The sequence below is a fragment of the Centruroides vittatus genome, unplaced genomic scaffold, assembly GCF_030686945.1.
Source record: "Centruroides vittatus isolate TY-2023 unplaced genomic scaffold, ASM3068694v2 scaffold_861, whole genome shotgun sequence".
NCBI lineage: Eukaryota > Metazoa > Arthropoda > Arachnida > Scorpiones > Buthidae > Centruroides > Centruroides vittatus.
Window position 1 is genome coordinate 4,061,218 of NW_027122718.1, and position 22,511 is coordinate 4,083,728.

The 22,511-nt window shown below is 33.9% G+C and overlaps 2 protein-coding genes and 1 non-coding gene across 3 annotated transcripts; 2 read left to right on the forward strand and 1 right to left on the reverse strand.

Annotated features, from left to right (window-relative positions):
* Positions 1–437: 437 nt before the first annotated feature.
* Dus2 (Dihydrouridine synthase 2) lies at positions 438–2,130 on the reverse strand. The gene has a single exon (XM_067288594.1). The coding sequence runs from the start codon at positions 2,015–2,017 to the stop codon at positions 671–673; it is 1,347 nt and encodes a 448-aa protein (XP_067144695.1). The 5' UTR covers positions 2,018–2,130; the 3' UTR covers positions 438–670.
* A 1,037-nt stretch (positions 2,131–3,167) lies between these two features.
* LOC136990250 (U2 spliceosomal RNA) lies at positions 3,168–3,358 on the forward strand. The gene has a single exon (XR_010883018.1). It is a non-coding gene; the product is annotated as a U2 spliceosomal RNA (small nuclear RNA).
* A 1,152-nt stretch (positions 3,359–4,510) lies between these two features.
* Mettl14 (methyltransferase like 14) lies at positions 4,511–19,024 on the forward strand. Its single transcript, XM_067288542.1, has 10 exons — positions 4,511–4,710; positions 4,772–4,860; positions 7,370–7,442; positions 7,517–7,585; positions 7,661–7,748; positions 7,838–7,928; positions 8,996–9,134; positions 12,768–12,860; positions 12,939–13,055; positions 18,391–19,024. The coding sequence occupies exons 1-10, from the start codon at positions 4,654–4,656 to the stop codon at positions 18,859–18,861; spliced, it is 1,287 nt and encodes a 428-aa protein (XP_067144643.1). The 5' UTR covers positions 4,511–4,653; the 3' UTR covers positions 18,862–19,024.
* Positions 19,025–22,511: the final 3,487 nt, after the last annotated feature.

Genomic DNA, 22,511 nt, shown 5'->3' on the forward strand with positions numbered 1-22,511 from the left:
AAACAAGAATTACATTAGAAAAACAAATTCAAACCGATATGATCTCTCATATTATGCAAATATATAATAATCTGGTTGTTGTCATAAAATCTTTAAATATTCTATCAACATTATAATGTTTATAAAAGATATATATATATATATAAGTGAACTATAAATTGCTTCAAAATTATATGGGAAAAAATTTTTTTAAAGAAATTTATATCATGATTAAATCTTTTAAATTTTTGATCAGATATGCAATTCATATAATTACACTACAGGTATATATACATAACAATAAAATGGCAATAAGGATTAACTAGCCATTATAATTCCTTTACTGAATTAATGCACCTTAAACTTCACCCATCGTTAAAGGTGCAAATTATTCAATAAAATTACAATTTTGATTTAAATTCAATATTTTAAAATATAAATTGCTTTTAATTTCTAAATGTAAAGCTATTATAATTGGAATAATTTATATAAATGAATTTACACAAATTATACTTAACTGTAAGCATATTTATATTTCATATAACAATCAAAACTATAATATATAACTATAATTTATATAATAGATGCAAAATATCAAATTCGTAATGCCAAAACCATATTACAAAACATTTTATGTACTGCATGTCTTCATCAATCTGAATGATGAAAAACTAATTTTAAAAAAATCTATTCAAGAATTTAATAATAATTTAATTTGCTCATTATTAATGATTTCTAGTCCAATGAGTGCAACTAATGCAGCACCTTGTTCGGCCATTCTCTTGTTTTTCTCCAAACAACTGCTAGAATACATTTTATTATTGACGGTAACAATGGATTTAAAACTTTTCTCTATTTGAAACGTTTGATAATTTGGTTGTTTAATATTATTTCTTCTGGTCCAATTACACAAAACGGTTTTCGGTAAGTCGGCCTTTCCAAAGACACTCTTAATGAATTTTGCGTCGGTTTCCCAAATTTCGTTATTTTCTAATTTACGCCTCTTGAGATGCAAGCCAAAGTTACAATCTGCGTGTAGTCTCTTCAAATTCATCGAAATCGTTTTAAAGTCTTCCTGTTTTTTAACATAATAATCACCCATATTCCAGAGATCACAGATATCTTTCATAAGTTGAGCATTTAATAACGCTCTGCCGCACGGCGTATCTTGAAGAGAGCCTAACATTTGCTGAATACAATATTTTGTGTTTGTGGTATTATTATTATAATCTATTGCAAATTTTAAATACGACCTAATAACGACGTCCAACGGTAACAGACCGTCTTTACGGAATATAGAACAATTTTTTTCCACCTGACGGGCGAGCATGACCGAAGTCGCCCCGGTCTCCGCCCTAAATCTCTCGACGTCTTCGTAACAAGTAATTTCGCCCGAACCGCCGTTGGCTATCACGGGGACGTCGACGGACCGGACCACGGCTCGGACGAAGTGATTTCGATTGCGGTGCTGGGGACGTTCTTCTTTCGTCCTGCCGTGAACGGCCAAAGCGGACACTCCCGTACTTTCTATCAGTTTAGCCAATTTCACGGTGTCTTCGACGGTATCCAAAACTCTGATTTTACAGGTTATCGGACACGACAGCTCTTTCACCAGAGTGGTCAAAATCTGTTTTATCTTCTCCGGTTGTGTTAACAGAGCAGCTCCCATTCCACCTTTCAGGGAAAATTCTTTTGGACATCCCATGTTAATATCTATGCCAGCAACGTCTTTTTCGACCATCTTGGCCACACGGAGACATCTTTCCGGATCACAAGTACCAATCTGCAGTATAATTCTTTCTCTTTCCTTTTTACATGTCCTGAAAACCACATTTTGATCTTCGTCTACAAAATCAACAGTATCCAATATAGCATTTTCTATTCTTTTACATCTGAGCATCCGATAATCGATCAACTCTTCGCTATAAACTAAGTCAGCTCCATAGTCAAGCGCTAGGAGCCGCGTGGGAAGAGTTCCTATGCGAACCATAGGAGCCATAATCAGTTTATTACTGTAATCTACAACTGCCTCTTTCATTCTGTAAGATTTTTACACACCTACTAATTTTCATTTGACTACAGCTTCGTTAACACGGCCAAAGCAGAGTTTTCTGTACAGACAACTTCGCTACGACTCATCCTACATTGCATCATTTTCCACCTGGTGTCATTTTACAAAACGATTTATGTAACAAAAATCGATTTTAAAAAATGATAATCGATTATAAATTTAAATCAATTCGTAATATTGAAAATAGAAATAATTTTTAATAGTTTCAATTTGTTAAAGAATAAATATAAATCGGCGTTGTAATCGTGCCAGGGCGTATGAGGCCGGCGCGCCGCCGTTATGTTTTGCTTTGTTTGTAATAAGGCAAAAACCCTTGTACCGTACTTTGTGAAAAACTATGTTGACTTTAGACTATATACCTCGGCCAAAAACTGAGAAAATTACTTCTTGCACAATTTTTGCGCTGGTTACGAATATGTGTCATTTTTGATGCGTTCGAGCTGTTTTGAGGATATTGCGCCACAAAGTTGCACAAAACGCTATAGACTGTAAATTAAAACTCCATAATCGTAAATATGAAATACCTAACTCGTCGAAAAATATTTATCCGTTACCAAAAGTACAAATTTCATATCTTTATAAAAAATCCTCCACAATACTATTACCATATTACTACAAGAAGGAATTTTTCCCGAGTAAAGTCGGGTACCTTAAGCAGCAAAACATTTTGTAAGGCAAATTGTTTCCTTTCTGCACTTTAAAGATGTCTGAATCTGCTACTGCAGGGAAGCAAAAAACAAATTTTCATACGTAACATACGTAAGATTTGTATGAAATTTTGTTTTGTGAGTTGTTACTAAGAAATATAATCATAGAACTAGTGTCATAGCCGTCGAGAGCTCAATCTGAAATGATCGACACTCGTTCATATCGAAGCTATAGCTCATTTCCGAACACCTATCGATAATTAAAAATAAAACTGTATCGTCAAGTTTATAAGATAAGATTAGCGTATCACAAAATAGCATCAAATCGATGCCATTTACGATTCGAATGTATCTGATTTTAGACGATTGATTTCTAAACATATTATTTTGTATTTCAAACCGCGACATAACTACACCATTAACTCGGAAGTCACCAAGGAAAGTACAAGGAAATTTTGGAAATACACCTTATCGCTTCTCGGCCTATGGCTTAGATCGACTAGTTACCGTTCTAATCAGCTTAATATCTGATTCGCTTCTACTCGGAAGCTTCGATATATATTACACTGATTTTTGGAAACTGGCGAAGAGTCGGAGCTTGCTCCTCCTTTGCCGCGGGTTGGCTCGGATTTGCACTATTTCCGAAAACGGCCCATACCCTGCGGGGTTATAAATCAATAATTAGAAAAGCTCTACTTCAGATTCATCCATGCCAGTAAACGGTCTGTCATCTAAATTAATCTGTGTAGTACGGCCGCGTTTCTTTATGCAGCGTGTAGCGAAATGACGTCACGAGTAGTGTTGGCCAATTAGAAACCAGTTTCAGTGTGTTCGCTGTAAAGCGCTTCTCGAGCGCTGCATAAAGAAACGCGGGTTTTTTTTTTATTTTTTATTTTTTTTTTTTAAACTCTTTCCGCCCTGTGGGCACTAAGAGGGTCTCTTATAGACGGCCCATTATGGGTTCGGCCAGGCCCACAATGGGGCGACCGGGTGGTGAGGGACGGGGCCCGACATATCCGAACGGACCACCCCCGAAAAATTCCTGGGGATTTTTCGACCCGTTCGGATTCGATCCCGGGTCCCCCAGAGCGGTAGGCTGCCACCTTGACCGCTCGGCCATCTGGCCGTCAAGAAACGCGGGGTATTCCTGGCTTGGTGAGTTTCGAAAGAAGGACCGGGCCTGACATCTTTAGACCAAATTTTCCACGAAAAGTGATAGTCGATCTGCACTCGAATCCAGATCTTCTCAAAACGACAGTTATTATTATTATTATTATTATTTATTTAACATTTTAATTTTTCCGCCAGCGTGCATCCGCCTTGCGGGCCTTCTCTTCCATGTTCTTCGTGGGTTCGACTAGATCTACAACGAGGAGGCGATGAGAACAAAGGCCTAATATATGACGGCCGGATGGCCGAGCGGTAAAGGTGGCAGCCTACCGCTCTGGGGGACCCGGGATCGAATCCGAACGGGTCGAATAATCCCCAGGAATTTTTCGGGGGTGGTCCGTTCGGATATGTCGGGCCCCGTCCCTCACCACCCGGTCGCCCCATTGTGGGCCTGGCCGAACCCATAATGGGCCTACTAAAAGAGGCCCTCTTAGTGCCCACAGGGCGGAAAGAGTTAAAAAAAAAGGCCTAATATATCCGGGCTTCTCGCCAACATGTAGGACTATGTAGTTGGTATACGAGAACTTTAAACGGCAACAGACTCAATTGTGGACGGAGAATGGCGGATAGACATCCCCAACCAAATTAATCACGAAAATGTAGGAAAACCAAACTGGACCCCGACGAAGTTCAGATTAACGAGAGTTTATCCGATTGGTTATAAATAATTTTTATCCGAATAAATACAATATCGGTTTCTTAATCTCGGCTATAAAGTAATTTCCGTAATCCGGCAATTTTAGTCGGCGTAATAAGCTAGGCGGTTTGATTTTTGTTTACGGTAGGATGATATCATTTGTCAAAGAAAAATCGTTAAGGAGACGATGTTTATTAGCTCAACAGGTACAAAATGTCGTAGTCATTTTCGTGGTGATTTTTCGTTTGAATATATCGTATTTTTCAGCTGGGCGCGGGAAGTAGCGAAAATCTAGGTGCCGTGTTAGGAAGCCATTACGAACGTGACATCACTTCTGCACCCAAAACCGAAACCAAGTAAGTTCATTACAATCCAAGAGAAGTTAAAAATATATTCGAATATTTAATATATTTTACTACTGTTAATCCCTACGAGTGTCATTGGCATACAGATCGAATAATACATAATACACATAAAGCTTCTGTTGGTTTATTGATAAATTATTTATTTTGATAGTTTGGAAAATTATGAGGTGTAATGTACATAATATACATATATATATATATAGATTGATGTGACAGGTGTTACCAAAGTATTACGGTTGTTAGAATTATGAAGGTGTGTGTCGGTCGAGTAACGTGAATTACTAGCGAATGTTGCGTCGAATCCGGAGATTCGGATTCCGGAACTGTATCGCGGGTCCGGATTTGTGAGATTATTTATGGGAAATGCGATGCGAATTGGTCGTCCCGTTTGGATTCGAAAGTTAAATAAAAACTGATTGTATATCGAGTACCGTATTAGTTATTGGGAAAATTAATATGTTTCGGGGTTTCGAAACTTTTCAGATTTTATTTGTGAAGATTCTTAAATCGAGGGCTTTTTTTGCAAAAACCACGTCGGAATTGGGCAAAAATGGGTTTTTTGTCGCGTCTGGCGACCAAAATGGTGGGTGACTCGCCATGAAGTATTATGCGATGACGGCAAATGCCAACAGAGATGTTCTACGTAAAAGATTTCGAGTTTTTATAAAAATAACACGCGCTGGCAGGTAATGTCCAGATTTATTAACAAAAAGTGGTAATTGTCACGGGCGTCTTCTGTTTTTGTGAACGAGGTTGACTTACGAGATGGCCGACCACGTTGAAAGTATTTTGGATTGCGGTGACCTCGACGTCGTTTGAAGATGTCTGATATTGTTGGGTGTTTGCAGCAAAAATGGAAAGGAAAGATGATGTTATTTGAGAGACCGAAGTTTGTGTAATTAGCCACACAAACCATAAAAGGAACGAAACGGGAAGGCGTGACGTTGCTTCTGATTGCAGGTATGTAAGCATTACCCATTTATTAAGTATAACTTGAATCTCAAATCAGCAAGGATTATAAAAGTCAGTGAAAAGCAAGAGGCTGTACAAATTTGTGATGCATATTCTGGGCCATACAAAATATTCCAAGTAGAAGCACCAGGAAGTGAAGCAGCGGAGTACGCAGAGCGACCGCTATTAAAGAATGCGCCCATGGAGCAGTCACCAATTATGCCGGAAAGTCCGTTGTTTGCAGCCAGTCCGTTGCTCGAGTCACGTAATGGCCAAACAGAAAGTCCGTTGTTTGCAGCGTCCATTATTCGAGGTGTATGTTATATGAGGTACCACTGTAATAGCCACACATGCATGATCATTGTCTTAGAATATTGAATGACCATTTTTATAAATACAGTGTGCAATCTGTGGATTTTGTAAGTGCTGCTAATAAGTGCTTATTAACTTAAACAACAAGATTTTATATGTTTAAAAAATTTTATTTCTATGAATAATTATAGCTGATGATTGAATCATATACAAATGAAATAGGTTATATTCTTTTGATACAAGTGATATACGAAAAACCATGTAAAGTATAAGTAGCTATGCAGATTATTCTGCTGTTTTCCCCTCATTTAACTATGAACATATCAAAATCAAATTTAATATATATTGTGTGACAATGCACAAAGCATTCCCTATGCTTCGACACCACGTTTGCGATGTTTAGTTCATCACCACTACGTCTTTTAGGATAGACACAGAAACCTTGATGGCTGCTAATTTTGGTTTTTGTGCGAGCAGTCGCATTGTAGGTGCTTGGGTCCGGGATGGAGGTGGCACGGGTTACGGAACAGGTTAAGGAAGTGCGCCATACACAATTCAAACAACAAATATCCATTTATTAAACTATTGACAAGTTATACAAGTAAGGTTTATAGTTAAAGCTTCGTCCACGATGTTAACTAATGCAAAAGTTTAAGTTGGAGAGAAAGAGTTTACATAGTGTTTACATAGATACCTGGCAATGCATTGTCGATACCACAAATTGAAGGAGTTTGCTTGGATGAGGTTCAATTAGATGGAGGAAAGTCATTAAGGTATCCAAGCACTGGGGGTGAACTTTCGGTGATGACTGGCTCCTCGGTCGGACGAACGAAGTCCTCCCATCATCAGTCATTGCCTTTTGTTGGGGGTCCTCCCTCTTTTCTGTTGTTCTTTTTTGGCAATGTTACATTTATGTTCAATAACAATTTTTCGTTGCCAAGTTCCTGGTGACACATTTAATGTATTATCTAGAAAGGGAAGTGACTCTACACAGGGATAAAATCATAGCCTTTAATTTTTACAATCGTGGGAAAAATTATCGCATGTTTTAATTTCAAAATTAAATTTTCACCCGCAAAATTTTTGTCAAGTCTGGGCTCTCACATATTGCATTTTAAATATAATCATGCTTTTTTATTTAATAATTAAATGTGAATATAAAAATGGCTTAATTGTAGTTATATATATAAGAATTTACATTGATTATTAAATCTTAAGTTTATTTAATTATTTTTAGTATTGGAAAAGAAGTTAACAGTGTTGATGTTAAAAATGTGAAAGCAAAAAAAGAAACAGAAGATGATACTAAAGTATGAAGTTGAATAACGATTTTAAAAATTATTATAATTTTACTTATGTAAACTATAATCAATTTTTTTTTAAGAATCCAACTGAAGAATGTTATGACATTGAAGAAGTTTCAACATACACTGATTCCAGCACTTTCTTGAAGGCAACATTTTACAGATTTAAAATTAGATAAATTATTAGTTCAATAAATTATAAAACAAATTTAAATTTTCTGCAGGGTACTCAAAGTGCTAACCCTCATAATGATTATTGTCAACATTTTGTTGATACTGGTCAAAGACCTCAAAATTTCATCAGAGATGTCGGTAAGTTAACGTAACAGCAAACGTGAATAGATTTTATATTATTATGAATATTATCAGAGTTATAATTATTGAAAAAAATATTGTTTTAGGTCTTGCAGACAGATTTGAAGAATATCCAAAATTAAAAGAACTTATTCGTCTGAAAGATGAACTAATTGCAAAAACAGCAACACCACCCATGTAAATTACTATTAAATTTATATTTCTTTTAAGATTTTTATGCTGAATCTAATTTCACTTTTGATGCCAAATGTCATATTTTTGGCTTTAGGATTATTTGATTCATTGTATACAAATACAGGGGAATCTTCCAAAAAGAATGCTAACATTTTAAATTATTGTAATTATGTTAATTATTATCTGAGAAGTATCCAATGTACACCAATCAATAGATTAACTGTTAGAATTTCTTCTCCCATCTGTATTAAAACATCTTGCCTACTACCTCTAGGAAATTTCATAAATGAAAATGGTGACTCCACAGTAGAGAAGGCATTTTATGTTTTGCTGTTCACAAAGTTAGAATCACTCATCATTGTGCAACATGAGTAATCTGCAGGAGCTGTAGAATTTTAGCTGTTGCAGGAGTAATGACAACAGGTATGTTGTAGCAAGTTAGGAAGAATTTGAGTTTAGGCTGGATATGTGTCGTGTGACACGAGGTGCAGCACGTTGAGAAATTATAATGGACAAACATGAAACTAGGACAGTTTTTCAATGTTTTAATATACATTACATTCTCAGATAATAATTGACATATTACAATAATTTAAAATGGTAGCATTCTTTTTAGAAGACCTTGTATTTGTATTGCAGTAAAATATTTTTCAACAAATAACAAAATAATAATCTAAACATATTGTTCTATTTATTATTTATATCATTTGAGTTAAATTAAAAGGGTTTTATTAGAACAAAGAAATAAAAACAAAACATTTTTATTGTATTGAAATTGAACCACCAAATAAGTGACATATATATTTTTGAAATATGTTCATAAGAAATAATTTAAATATTATGACAAAAGTATGATGACCAATTTTTGATCATAACTGAATGTGTCAAAAAAATAAGTCAGTCACTAAATAATAATAAAAGTATAAATGAGGAATTTATGCTATTTTTGAACATTTTATAGCATATGACATTTGAGCATAAAAATATCTAAATCAATATGTACATAAATGTACAGAATGCATAAAAATAATACGAATTTAATAATTCAAACATTTTTTACTACCTTTCAGGTATTTGAAGTGTGATTTAGAAACTTTTGATATGAGAGAATTAAATAGCAAATTTGATGTCATATTAGTAGAGCCTCCACTTGAAGAATATCAACGTACTTATGGTGTGACAAATATGAAATTTTGGACTTGGGATGAGGTATTGAATGAATTCTTTAATAAATTCAATTTAGCTGCCATGTTCTGGTTAGAGAATATTTATAAAATAGAAATTGCCATAACAGTAAGTGAAAAGAATAAAATTTTAGAATACTAAAGGCTGTTCCCAATTGCTTTTGATGATTAACCTTGGCATTACACAATGCTTTCCATTTATTTTCGTAATTTATAATGATTTATTGTAAACAATATTAGCTCTATATATTTTAAAAAATCTGCACATTATTGTATATTTTAACAATGGGTTTGGTTGTCCAAAGTTCTATATATGCAAAAATTATTATTCAGTGATACGACTTCCAATAAAGCAGATTTTTATTGATATTTTAAGAAATGAAGTTGTTTTTAATTCTTTATGTATTATTTGAAGTTATTTAATTTATATGCCAAAAAATTTAAATAAAATAATTGCAAGATAACTGTACAACAAAAGACAATGTAATTTAAAATAATACAAGTAAATCAGTAATTAACTTATATGCTTTTTAAACTGGACAGTTAACATTTAAAACGTTTCATTCTATAAGCATTAACAATAAACTTTGATGTCATGTAGAATAATTCTAGTAATTGAGGTTATGTTTTTTTTTTTTTTTTTTTTTTAACTCTTTCCGCCCTGTGGGCACTAAGAGGGCCTCTTTTAGTAGGCCCATTATGGGTTCGGCCAGGCCCACAATGGTGCGACCGGGTGGTGAGGGACGGGGCCCGACATATCCGAACGGACCACCCCCCGAAAAATTCCTGGGGATTATTCGACCCGTTCGGATTCGATCCCGGGTCCCCCAGAGCGGTAGGCTGCCACCTTTACCGCTCGGCCATCCGGCCGTCATTGAGGTTATGTTTATGAATATTCAGTATTAGATAGAATATTGTTTCAGTGTGTTCAAACATTTAATATTAATAACAAGCAATTATTTATTGTGATATCGTCATGATGCCAGGCTGCAGTTTTTAATTATATTTTAAAAATGTATTTAATTTAAAATATGGGTACATTTGTAAAGTCTAACGAGTTAAACAAGAATGACATCATTGTTATTCCTACTTTTCTTAGATATTTCAATTGATTCATTTACAACAAAATAGTTGTTTCTAAAATCAAATTTATGAATGTTGTTAATGCAGTCTTATCCAAAATGTTTTTCTTAGATTGCTTCAGATAGTTATTTGTATCATTTCACCCTTTTAATCCACAAATTAAACACTTGAGTAGATTTAGAAACATTGATATTGCTGGGCACTGTTTTCTTCACAAAGTAAACACTCTCTCCTTCATGAATTTCATTAGAGTTTCGTTTGAAATGTCACCAACATTTATCATGCATACTGAGTAGAATTTTCACTTTATGACTGACTCATTTGTAAAGTTGAACAAGTTAAACACGTTACTAACATACCCTATATGCTCTCCACTTCAAATTAGTAGAGTCTTGCCCCTGTAAATCATACTTTTCCTGTTAGCAATAGTCATTCCAGTAATCTATCTAACTCTTTTCAGGGAAAAATTTTTGAATTGAAATAACATGACTTCCAATTTGTATTGGAAGTTCGTATATAGTTAATTGGGGCCTCCTGCCCGTAATCCTTCCATATCTGGTCTCGGCTTTCATCTATCTAACTTTGTTCTCGTGATTAAAGAAGAAACAGACAACAGACGACAGTGGGAATTTATAAGGCTACAAATTTTTCATATCACAGCCCAATGAATTTTGCTTGGTGAAAAAATAACTTTGGATTGAATTTTGTGCTATTGAATTCTGAGTTTTTTTTTTTTTTTTTTTTTTTTTAATAACAGAAAAAGAGTGATGATTATGAAAAGTATTATGTATTTAAGGAAAATACTCATAGATGGACACACGTGATTTTTAGTAATTGTCAGTAAAATATAAAAAGCTTTTGCAAAAACACAGGATGCTATTATTGCTACAATTAGAACTTTCGAATGAAGTTTTTCCTAACCAATAGATGAGGTGAGATGGACCAGTTCAGTTTCCACCCTGCTCCCCCAACATAATCCTTTTGAACTTTCTCTCATGGGATTATGTGAAGGACCTAGTTTATCAAACACCTATTGCAGATATTGAAACATTAAAAGGTCCGTAATAAATAATAAATGCAGTTGGGACTGTCATTCCAAGACTGTTATGTAATACCTGGAAAAAGTATGACTATCGACATGATATCATGAGAGTAAAGCTTGATGCATATATTGAGATTTCTTAAAGATGAGAAAACTTTCTGAGTTTACTCTCTAATTAGTGCAAACCATTTGGCTGTATCTATTTTCCCAAAGTAAATATAGATTTCTGTAATCTGTCAGTTGTTTTTCAGACATTCTGTATATATGTCATGATAATAACATATTTTAGAATGTTACAACAATTATTTAATGATTTTAAAGCTATCTCTAAACTAAGAAAGTGCCAAAATTCCCAGTAATGCAAAAATTTTCGTATTTCAATTGAGTAAAAAATGTAGTTTGGAGTAAATGTGACTTACAAAAAAATTTTGGAAAATAATTACAGTAGAATGCCAATTTTCTGAAATAATTGAGATAGGACAATTTTAGATAACCAATTGCCATTTGATAGGGAAAGAATCCAAAATTAAATACCTTAAATAAAGTAAAATAAAAAAAAAATTTCTACTACAGTAGTAGAAGAATATTAAGGCGTAAAACTTTAATATGTATGAATGATAGCCCCAATTTTTTCTTTTTTTGTTACTTTTTAATTTATTAAAAACAAATATTAGTTTTTCATTGCAATCTAATTTGTATTGATTAAACTTTGAATTCAAAATAAAAAGACAAAATAGCAAAAATTAAAAATAACAATAGCAAACTTACAGAAGATCATTAACAATTGTTATCGTGTAAAAACTAATTTCTGGAATTAATATTTTCTCAAGTCAATTTTGGTTAATTGAGTTTTGGACTTAATTGTAGTGGTCAAGTGGTAGGGATGGAAGGAAAGTGTTTGTGGTATTGCCAGTTCCAATTTTTAAACTTGTGTTTTTAATTGGCTATATTTTCTGTGTTTTTAAAGAAAGGTTTAATTTTGACGGCAAGTAGTCTACAAAGAAAAGTTGGTTATCGAAAGTTTGTATTCCAGAATATTGAAAGTGAATAAATGGTGGTTCCTTTTTAAACAGACTTTATCTTCAATTTTATTTTTAACAATAATTATTATTAATTATTTATTACAGCTTTAATTTGAGCTTCCTCAATTTATTCAAAGTTTGACATCATACTTTGGAGACACTCGGAATAGTAAATCTCATTTAATATATGAGTTTGGCTCTGTTTAAATCCTTACATTGATTTGGTATGTTTTATCCTTGTGCTATTTCAATGAAAATAAGTCTCAGGATTCACATCTGAAGAATATGCAAAGCCAGTTAATCATTGAGGTCAGACATGTTGAACATATTATAATATAAATGGCTTCAAACGCTGATAGATTTTTATTATTTTATTACAACTGACAATGGAGCTTATATGTACAATTTGGACTAGCCTATATAAATAATTCATGTTAAATTAGTATATGAAAAGTTTAAATGATTAAAGTGTTTCATTTAATTGAATAATTTTAATTTTAAAAACTTGTAGATTATGAAACTGGAAATTGAAGAAGTAGCAGCACCTCGATCGTTCATATTTCTATGGTGTGGATCGTCTGATGGACTCGATTTAGGAAGACAAGTACGTATTTTTAAATCATTTTATTATATTCAGATATTTTTACTGTATTGATAGTTTACCTTTAAAATATTTTAATAGTGTTTAAGAAAATGGGGATTTAGAAGATGTGAAGATATTTGTTGGATAAAGACAAACATAGCTAATCCATGTCATTCAAAAAATCTGGAATCCAGAGCAATTTTCCAAAGAACAAAAGTTAGTAGATAATTAAATATGAATGTTTATGTATGAATTATTTCTAATTTTAAGTATGTAGGAATAATTAAAAAAGATTGTTTCTTGGAAAATTCAAATTAAATCATACATATAAGTAAGTAGGCCTACCATACAATTTGTCATGCAACACTAAACTGATAAGTTAAACAGTAATTAATGGACTTTTTGTCATCCAAAAATACAAAATTTATTTATGATGATGATCTCAGAATGAATTTTTATAAGACTTAAAAATTTCAGTAACATGAACTTCAAGTAATGAACACCAAAAAATAGTGTAAAAAGGAAAATTTTCATATTATTGAAATTATTTTTTTTTTACCATGGCCATTTTGTCTAACTTCTAAAACACTTCTTTACATTATTTAAGTATGAAATTTTTCCTATTAACTTTAGTTAGGAAAAATTTCATACATTTACAATTTAAATAATTTCATTAAAACATTATAAATTTTTGAAATGACTTGAAATTTTAAATTAACACAAGTTGAGTCTAGACAATGGTAATTAATACTGGCTTCCTTATGTGCTTAGCCTCACAATGTCTTAGTGAATAAAACACTGGTAGTTGGTTTCAGGTTTGCATCTCACCAGTGGACTAGCCACATGGAGTTTTTAAGGTTTTCTTCACAAATCTAACACCTAAATAGTCATTTTCCTGTAGAAAGTCTTCCTGCGACACTTCCCTCCTTGCAAGATTTTCAGGTGTTGCATTGCCTTCTCCAATAAATCTATCCATTCTGAGATACTTAATTGCTTTCTTTATATGACATCATTAAAAGCATCATCTGAAAACTGAAAATTTTTGTGCGTAGGGCTGAATAGTAGAAATTTTCATGTCCAGGTGATTGAGATAATTCAGATAACAGATTTCTCAACAATGTGTGGTTCACAGATTCCTTTGGGTCTAGGCAAATATATTGACAGCAAACTATGCAAATTAGGTTAATGGCACATTAAAATTTATTAAACAGATTTTCCAGAAGGTGAAGTTTGAGAAACACCATGTTAATGCATGTCATTGGGGTATTTTGTACTTAAAAGACATGGTTCTTCCAGTTTTTAAGTTTTTCTTTTACAATTTAAATAAAGATACACTGTTGATAATAAGAATATTAAAACTATTACAATGAAATGTGTGGGGTGTGTATAATAGAAACGTAAAGAATGCACAAATGATATTCATCAATTTTTATTTTTTGATGCTATACCTAAAGACCAAGTTCATAAGCAGTTTTTTTAATTTTGCAAACCATATCAAATGAGTTTATTTTAATTTTTACATCAAAATATGTATAAATAAAATATATAGAAGCTAAAAAATTGTATTTGTGTTCTGTTGTTAAATGGAACACAAAGACAGTTTTATAGCTTCAATGTATTTTATTTATATATATTTTGATATAAATACAGTCAGTCAAAATTTAATATTAATTTTTATATTTTTTACAATTTTAGATTTAATAAGCAAGTCTTATTACATAACATTTATTATTTTCTTGCATTGTAAGATTGTATTTTAAAATCACTCAAAATCAGATCATATAAATTGTAATCACTGTGTACCTTTTTTTTTGTTTAATGTTTATACAATTATTACAGACATTTCCTTCTTTTACTGATAGAGCAAATTTTATAAATTCATGAAATTTATTAAGAGATAAATTTAATAAATATTTACTTTTGTACATTGATTATACAGAATTTGTTAATGAATAATAAATAATGGCTTTTTATTTTTTTTTCAAAGCCACGTAGATTTATGGTTGTGGATTAATAACAGGATAAACTATTTTAATTTTAATTATTCAGCAATTATAAAAATTATGTAACTATTAATTAGAAAAAATAACTAATTAAAAAGTCAAAGAAGCAATGGCTTATTTACATAGTAAGTCATATTCTGTTTTATTTTGTCAATGTGATGTATTATTGTAAGGGTCAGGGAATTTGTACAAAGTTGGTCAGGGGAAGTCAGGGAAAGTCATGAAATTTAAAACAAAAATCATTCCCCTCACTGTATTCAGCTCACTGTCATCTCCAAAACATTTTCTACATTACTTCAAAAGTTTGGCTGGTGCACACCATTGCTGATACAGTAACATTTATGGCTCAAGCTGGCTGCTAGTCTTTATAGCCCAAAACTGGGTACCACACGACATGATTCATACATATGATGCACAATCATTTGCATATTTTGGTCACCCCTGATGGTCCTGCAATTTGCATGTGGCTGCATGCATTCCTTCATGGTGTTGCATATTCACTTTTGAGGAGTGTACAATTATTAACTTGATGCAATACATTGACTAATAGAAGTAAAATTGAAATCAGTGCCATAAATGATGATTTTTATTTTTAACATAGATAATAATTAACAGACTTTTTGACGTCCAAAATGCAAAATTTATTTATGATGGTGACCTCAGTAAAAGTTTTTATAAGGCTCAAAAATATCAGTTAAGGATGAACTTTAAGTAATGAACACTAAAAAATACTTTAAAAAGGAAAATTTCAGGATTTATTAATGAATAATAAATAAATAAATGGCTTTTTTTAAGGTTTATGATAGGTTAAGGGTTATATAGGTTTATGTTTGTGGATTAATAACAGGGTAAACTGCTTTAATTTAATAAAACATTTTATTTTAATTTTTAATAATCCATCAATTATAAAAATCTATAACTGTTAATTAGAAAAAAATAAATAAAAAGTTAGAGAAGCAATAGCTTACAGGCATAGTAAGTCAAATGCTGTTTTATTTTGTCAACATGCCATATTGTAGGGATGTGAGGATCAGGGAATTTGTACAAAGTTGGTCAGGAGAAGTCAGAGAATGTCATGGAATTATAACCAAAAATTTGAGTAGGAGAAGCTTATTTGATGTAGATTAGTTCTATTGCATCCACTTTACTGTTTAAGTATGTTTAAAATAATCAGAAGAAAAAATTGCTCAATTCTACTGTTCCTATAGTGGTGCTCTTTCCTACTATTTTGGTTATTGAATCTATTCCTCATCCAGTGGTTTTTAAAGTAACTTCTTGGGTTGTCATTTTTTTTTCTATTATTTTTTAATTTTTTTTTATTTTTGTCTAGTTTTTAATTTTATATTATTAGTGGGAAGATTATTTTAAATTAAATTTTGGTCAGAAGGACTGATTAACATTTTTTTTTATTCCTAAAATCATTAGTGGTGCCTAAGCAAAGAACTCTCAGGTATATGAGAAATAAAAAGTCTGTTTGATTAAATGTCATAAACTTAGGCATTCATTTCTGCATGGAAATTAACTCTGAAGGTATTTACACAAAAAATGTTATATACCAAGAAATTTTATAAGTCATATTGATGAATTTTATGTAAATGAATTTCTTTTTTCTTTAGTTTACCTATTGTAATTCAAAAAATTTTTGTAGCAAATATTTGATAAATGAAATAATTTGAAACATATAACATTTTCATAGGGTTATATATACATGCTTTAGTTTTACACTACATTCATTTATGGAAAAACAAATGAATGTTAACAGAAAGAATAAAAGATGAATGCATGTAACAATAAATGTGAATACAAAAAAAAGAGGTTTCAATACAAATGTTGAGGTCAATATGGAAAGTGACCTCCTCTAGCATTAATGCAAGCTTGACAGCATCGACTCATACCTTCAGTAAGAAATTGCAAAAACTGAGAAAGCAGTGATTGCCATTCATGCAAAAGAGTGGTTTTGGAGGTCAAGGGTTTGTGGAGGAGGTATGACACTGAAACATAGCTCCTTAGAGATTCCCTTAGATGATCTATGGAATTGAGAATATGCAGGCCAATTCATTTATTCTGTTCCCTCTCCATGAAGGTATTGGCCAACCAGGTTTGCTTGATGTGATGAGTACTATCATCCATTAAAACGAAATCATCTTTGATTGCACCAGCATAAGGTTTGACATAGTGGTCCAGTATTTCATCCTGATATCTTTGAGAAGTAATGAAACCTCCATCAAACATATGGAGGTTGATGCATCCACCTAATGAAAACCCAGCCTTATACAATCTTTCCATCACCACTAAAAACTTTCCTTATGTTCTATGATTTGTAATGAGTTCCAGTCTCTCTCCAGATCAATATACACCTGCTCTCAGATTCTAGGGAGAAACTAGACTCATCCATGAACAGGACATGAGCCCATTGTTCTAGTGTCCAGCTTGACACCACTTCAGACAGGCCTGTCTATCTGGAGGTTAAAAGCACATATACCATCAATCGATAGATGTAAAGTTCAGTCTTGTGAAAACTTCTGCTAATAGTTGGGACAGATACCTGCCTTCTTGTGGATGAAATGAAGCTAGTATGCAGAGATGATGCAGATGCCACACTGTTTCTTTTGGTTAGAAGCCATATACAATGATCATCCAAAGATGTCACCCATGGACAACCTGAAACAGGTCTTCTCACAATGTTGTGTCTTGTTGTTTGGAATTGTCTCTAAGGCCTTGAGATAACAGAATGATGAATCTTTTCACTTTGGTAATTGACCAGCTTCCAATCTTCCAACAGCTCTCCATCTTTCTGAATCCTGTAAATATCTTTGGACCTGATTATGTACTGTTTGCACCTTATCAATTTTGCTTTCTGTTTTTTATTGTCTACAATACCCTTTCAGCAAAACTAGCACTCTCTGGGAAGATGTCGGTATTTTCCTAGTGTTCTTCATTTGCATATTTACATACATTTTGCATAATTTTAAGAGGTAAATGCTAGTTCTCATACTAAATGATACCTATACACTAATTTTCATTAAGCTTTCATGTTATTTGGGCTTTATTTAGCTTTTTGTGATTTATGCTTAACTTTTGACGAGCAGTGTATATAACAGCTGGAAATTTATAGGTTACAATTTTTTCAAATTACTATAATTAATTATATAACTAAAATTAACTATAGTTCTCTGTAGTTAATCAGGGCCTCCTGCCCCTGATTAACTATATAAGAACTTTTGATGCAAACCAGAAGTCGTTATTTCAATTCAAAAATTTCCGTTCTTTTGTTAATGACCAGCATGACTCTATTGTTAAAAGAAAAGTATGATGTACAGGGGCAAGCCACTACTAATTTGAGGTGGAGAGCATATATTTTAAATTAAATTCATAAAAAATATGATTACAAATTGCAGCCTGGCATTGTGATGATGTGACAATAAATAATTGCGCGTTATCATTAAATTAATGTTAGCATAGAGTAAACATTATTAGTATCTTTAAAATTTAAGAAATTAGTATAAATTTATTAAAATTATTTATATAAATTTTTTCCTTTGAAACAGGAACATTGCTTAATGGGTATTAAGGGGACGGTTCGACGCAGCACAGATGGTGATTTCATCCATGCTAACATTGACATAGACTTGATCATATCGGAGGAGCCCGAATATGGAAGTATAGAAAAACCAGAAGAGATATTCCACATCATTGAACATTTCTGTTTAGGCAGAAGGCGACTGCACATTTTTGGAAGAGATACCACGATTCGTCCTGGATGGCTGACACTGGGACCTGATCTAACCAATAGTAATTTTAACAATGAAACGTATAATTCTTATTTTGGTAAAGGCTCCAACGACTATCTGACGGGATGTACGGAGAGAATAGAAGCACTTCGTCCTAAATCTCCTCCACCCAAAGTTAAAGGAGGAGGAGGCGCTGGCGCCTCTTCTCGCGGAGGGTCTGCTCGAGGAAGCGGTGGTAGAGCCAAAAATTTTAGTGGAAGAGGAAGAGTATCGCATCGTGGAAGATAACAAACTTTGCATTTAGTTTTCTTATTTAACTCGTTGGTCCCATTAAATTTTTTTTTTTGCATTGACGTGAGAATGTGATTCTAAAAAATGATTTGAAAATAATAATATGAAGTGGAAAAAATGTAAATTAAATCATTTTTCTGATAATTTTACAATAGTAAGTAAAAAGTTTTTATTTTTTATATGGTTTTTATTTTTTTGATAAATTTTCTTTGCAGACCACATACAGTATTGTAATTTGAAGAACTTTCTTAAGAAATAGTTTTCCAGCAAACAGCACTCGGGATTGGGGAATTAACTTGCATTTGGGAAGAATTAAAACAATACAAAAAGTGCAACTCATTTTATTAATTAAAACTTATTCACAATGTTACTATATTAAAAAATAATATAAGTTCTTTTTACTCTGCCCTGTGGGCACTAAGAAGGCCTTTTAAACATGTCCTGGCCAGACCCACAATGGGACAGCCAGTTGGCGAGGGACAGCCGAGATGGACCATTCCCGAGAAATTCCTGGCGTTTTTCAACCCGTGTGAATTGTCTACGGATGCAACCTTGGTCTTGGCCAGACTGCTCCCATTGCCTGTGGTGGTCAGCCAAGAGGCAGCCTACTACAGAACAATGGTGGAAGGTATAGAGGCTAAGCATTGCAATCAGATGTACTCGGTCAGAATCAGGTGTCAGGCAGATGTACTGAGGGTCCATTCTGCCCATAGAATTGGACTAGACTGGGATGGTGATGAACCGAAAGGTATTGGTGTTGAAATATACACCAATGGCTCTAAAGACGGTAGCTTAGTAGGTGTGCGTACTGCGTCTTTTCTGACGTAGTACAAGTGTACTGTCAGTCAGTCAGACTGAACGAGGAGGTGTCCGTGTTCCAGCGGAACTGGTGGCCCCGGAGGGGGCGTCTCAGTGGATCCTACAACACCTGGGTCTGGAGCCGGTCACAGTTTACTCGGACAGCCAGTCGTCGCTTCAGGCCTCGAGCGACGGGTAGCATAGGGACATGTTGGTACAGGAGATCAGAGGTAGAGTACCGAGGGTGAGGCACGAGCAACACGTTGCCTTGAGGTGGGTCCGAGGCCACATCGGGATCCCGGGTAATAAGCGTGCTGACCAACTGGCCAGGGCCCATTTGTAACGAGGACGGTGGAACCCTTGATTATATATATAAGGTACTTTACTGCAATGATCGATGACATACTGGCAAGAGCACTGGACTCAAAGTGCAGTAGGTAGGCCAACCTATGCCTTTGTGCCTGAAGTTGGCTGTATTCCAGTGTGTTGTAATTGGCTTACGACACAAATACTGACCGGACACTGGAGGTTTCCCCTATTTCAAGGCCAAGTTTGGACAAGGAGATGGTAGCTGCTCCTGTGGGTGTCCTCACAGTGATGCGAGGCACTATGTACTCGACTGTCTTCTTACCGAGGACTTCCGCCAAGGGGCAGATTACGTCTATTGATCTAAACATCCCAAACAAGTACTTTGAACGCTAGCAGCTAGTAAAGGAAACTAAAGGATTTGATGGAAAAAGTAATAGGTCTCTTCGACCTGTAAGCTCAGTGGAGGCACTGGGCAGGGCTCCCTTTTGGGGAGAGGACCCCACTGACCGTTAATAATAATATGAGCTGACTGAATTTGTGTGTACAGTACAGACTGCACTATAAAACGTATGCCAAGTAAGAGGGTTGGACCTGAGAGTGAGGAAGGGGTCCCGAACGTAGTTATCTCAGGTCTGACATAAAGGGTCCAGGACACCCAAAGGGTATCAGATCAAGATTTATGATTAAGGCATAGTCTCTCAAACCCTGTGGTGCCATTTGGCGGGGCAGGGGTAGAGTTCGCTCTATGAGGTCCATATGAATTTGTTCTCAGGTCCCCAAAGCGGTAGGCTGACACCTTAACACTCTGCTATCCAGGTCGTTTATAGAAAAGGAATTAGAAAGTTCGAGAAAATAGAACAAGCGAATTGAGGAATTTCACATAAGTTCTTAGTAAAAGCTGTAATGTAACAAAAAAACATTACTTTTGCAAAAATACAATGGACCGAAGAGATAAGTTATTTATTAAGTTAAACTTACAAAACAAGTAAATAAAAGAAAAAATTTAAATCTATATTTGCTTGCTTATGTCCGAAGTCAGGATGCTGTTGTCAATTAAATCCGACATAACATCAGTAAAGTCTAAAAATCAGCAGTCAATTGGCGAAACGCTGACACGAACCAGCAATAGCTTACGCAAACTTCGTCCTTGGGATTTGGCGTTATTTTCGCAGAAGAATTTGTGATTGAAACAAATGATCTGCACTTTGGTGTCACTTTAGAAAACTCATTATAATATTGGAACCTCAAAATTATTACCGTATCTGCGTTTATCTCTCTTCGTTTGTGTTTCTCACTGGTTTGCCTTAGATTTTAGAACAAGTTTGCAAAAAATGTTATACAGTGAAGATGAATGAGTTTGCAAACAATTCTTCAATTCTGATATATTTCTGTTTGGTGTCGAGTACTGTGTAGACAAAATTGGTTTGCATCGATAATGGCTTTTCCTTCGGTAAAACAGTTTTGTTTCGCTCCTTGAAAATGGTAATCACTTAGATATGTCTTAAAAAATCACTAACGAGGAGATGAGGTCACCATTTTGATCAAACTCTGCGAGGATATAGCATTTCCAACGACTGACATGTGCCAAGCAGTAAGGTGCAACAATCAAAAGAGAAAATTAAAGTTGAAAATTGCACATTCACTTTAAACCTTCGTGGACTGGCTCGACGGGGCGCGCCAATTTTGTTAATAATAATGACATTTTTATTACGGTAACATTACTCAATCTGTTTGCTTATTGGGAGCACAATTTTGTGGAAGATAATTGTTGTAGAAATACTCGAAACAAATATTTCTGCAATGTGCGCATTCAGAAATTCAATACTTTTACAATAAGAAGAATACGTGTGTCATTGGCAAAACAAACTTCATTAACGTAAAAACACTTCTATCAACTAATTTGGGGAGAATCGTGCATATCGTATATTTGAAAATATTGGAGCGCTTAATGTTCTCTCCTACCACCTACGCAACTTTCGAAATTGACGAAGAATCCTCGGCTGAAATTAGAACTTGATTTTGAAGAATGCTTTCACAATACGTAAAAGCATCCTTTAAACGTAATTTTGCAATATTGTCGTGCAGTGATTCTTCTGCAGAACGCATTTCTGTGCTATTGATGTTTGCACGAGATATCGAAGCCATCTTTTCGCGAAACTTCCCGGGATTATCGCCGGGATTTCATCTCCAGAGCGGGTAGGCTTGCGCCTTAAACAGCCACCCGGCTGTCACGTGGTCATCAAAATCAAGGAAAAGAGAAATATTTTCAAGTTTGAAGGCTTTCTTTTTCTCTTCAATTTTTTTCAAGCTAGTGTTTTTTCCCACTGTGTTCAGAATTTGTTACTCCGAAAGTTGGCAATTTTATATGTAAATATGTAGTTGCGTTTAACATTATAATTACTTTCGGCCGCCATGTTGTTAAGATCAAACTGCCCTTGTAGTTCATTTCAATTGCGAATTTGAAATAAGTATCTTCAACGCATAGAAATCCATCTCTTGCTTCCTCCGAAAAGCTATGAATTCCCTTGTCTGGACATTTT